General features: G+C 51.6%; 1 protein-coding gene across 2 annotated transcripts in view; it reads left to right on the top strand.

Moving 5' to 3' along the window:
* The first annotated feature begins 606 nt into the window (after positions 1 to 606).
* Positions 607 to 1,941, top strand: part of tbx1 (T-box transcription factor 1) — a 9,815-nt gene continuing 8,480 nt past the window's right edge. The window contains exon 1 of one of the 2 annotated variants that reach the window (XM_014018641.1): positions 607 to 1,034. In XM_014018641.1, coding sequence (XP_013874095.1) covers positions 851 to 1,034 — 184 coding nt within the window. In that variant the 5' untranslated portion in view covers positions 607 to 850. The remainder of the gene's footprint in view (positions 1,035 to 1,941) is intronic. The other variant, XM_014018642.1, reaches the window with a different exon arrangement.

Genomic DNA, 1,941 nt, shown 5'->3' with positions numbered 1-1,941 from the left:
AAATAATTAGGTGGTCATATGCTCACGAGCACTATTGTTTATAATTTTGCTGAAATTAAAATGTTCATATTTGTGCGTCATGTGACTCCAAATTTACTCCAAATATTAAAAAAGTCACAAAAGCAAATTTAATTGGCTTTATTTTATATTTTTACTTCTTCAGGTCTAATTCAGTTGACAGTGTGCTCCCTGCAGTTTTCAGACTGAACGCTGCAGAAACGGATCAGAACCGAACCCTCCTGTGGGCTGCTGAAACGCGCAGACGCACCTCGGTCCGGTCACTTCCAGCTCCGCGCTCTGAAGCTGGACTTCAGCTCACCGGACCAGCGACACGGTCCTGTTGAAACAAAATATAGAGAGCAAGAGCGCGCGAATACGTTTTTTTTTTTTTCTTCCCCACTCTCGTGGAGGCGTGGATCTTCTGTCTCACTTTTGACATTCTCGTGGCAGTGGTAGATTCTCCTCGAGGCAGATCAGGCAGAAACCCGAGGAGAAACACTGGAAGCTCCTTCTGTGTGCGCCACATCTCTGCTGCGAGAACTTTGGAGGGGAAGGCGGGGGGGCTTGGACACAAATGTGTGTGGAAGGAAGGGGGGGATAGCGGAGGGGAGAGATAGAGTGGTGCTTCTTGGAATGAGTCAGAGCGCCGGGGAGCTGTTTGCAGGAGCCGCGGGAATAACTCGGAGGGAATCGCCACGCCGGAGCGCCGGTGGCGGAATGTGAGAAACTCTTTTTTTTCTCTCTCCCACTTCCAGCAGCGCGTGTTGCTCCGCTCCGTGCGCACACTTCTCCCGCTGGAAAGCCCAGGAGGAAAGGAAGGGTGGAGGGGGGGGGGCTCGACCCCTCGCCTATGGATGACTGCGGCCCCCTCTCTCCAAAGGCGAACGCTTTCAGTATCGCCTCTCTGATTGCGGCCGCGGAGCGAGCAGGAAGCGCAGCGTTTGACAAACACGGCACCGGCCCGGACAAGGCAGCCCTGCGCAGCCACAGCTCCTTTACAATGCACTACAGCACTGTCACCCGGGAAATGGAAGGTAATTCTGTTTGTTCATGCCCGTAGAGCTGTTGTAGCATGTGGAACAAGTCACCCGAAAATGACAAAGAACAGCCCTGCGTGGCGTGCGCTCCTGTTTTYCTTTTATTGTTTTTTTTAATATACATATATATCCAACCACTTGTTGAGGATTGAATTAGAGAAGCTCGACTTTTCAAAGTGAGCCAGTGGCACCAGAAGGAGCACGAGCCTGCAGACAACAAAAGGAGGGGAAAAGGTTTCCAAATTCCTCTGATTCCACGCTCTCAAGGCGTTAAGAGTCGGCTTTAATTCGTGACTGCAGATGAAGCCAAAAGGAGGAGGGTTCAAAACGGGTAAAAAAACAGACCATAATAATCCCACACAGCTCGGAAAAGCAGGGTGTTTATCCATCACAGGTATAGCGTCACGCGCAGCCTGTTTGTTTGTTCATGCAAATCAGTGTTTACCCTGTTAAAGCCCCCCCCCCCCCTCCTCCTCTCTGCAGGCCAGATCCATTGTTAATAACAGGAGGTGTGTTTGGGAGATGGGGTGGGGGGGTGTAGGTGGGCGATCCCCTTATCCAAAAGTTAAATGGATGCCGGAAAGATCATTAGGAAAAAAAAAGAAGAAAGGGGTGGGGGGGGGCGCACTTCTGTGTCAATCAGTCTCGTCCCAAGGCGAGGAAAAGCCACATTACCTGCAGTTCCTTCTCCAAATAGAAATAAGAACCGGTTTTATCTCGAAGGGGAGGCCCTCTGCCGCAGATAAGAGACAGGAGCGCAGCGCAGCGGCGCACAAAACACACGCAGCTTCAGTGCGCACTCGGTTCCAAAGGAAGGTGAAGGAGGAGGAGGGGGGAAAGCAGCTCACACGCGCTCCGAGCTCGTTTCTGTGAGCAGCTCGGCGATTCGACGCGACTTGTGAAG

This window comes from Austrofundulus limnaeus, unplaced genomic scaffold (genome assembly GCF_001266775.1).
Source record: "Austrofundulus limnaeus strain Quisiro unplaced genomic scaffold, Austrofundulus_limnaeus-1.0 Scaffold198, whole genome shotgun sequence".
In the NCBI taxonomy this organism is placed as follows: Eukaryota; Metazoa; Chordata; class Actinopteri; order Cyprinodontiformes; family Rivulidae; genus Austrofundulus; species Austrofundulus limnaeus.
The sequence above is the reverse complement of the archived record's forward strand: the minus strand, read 5'-3'. Positions and strand labels throughout refer to the sequence as shown.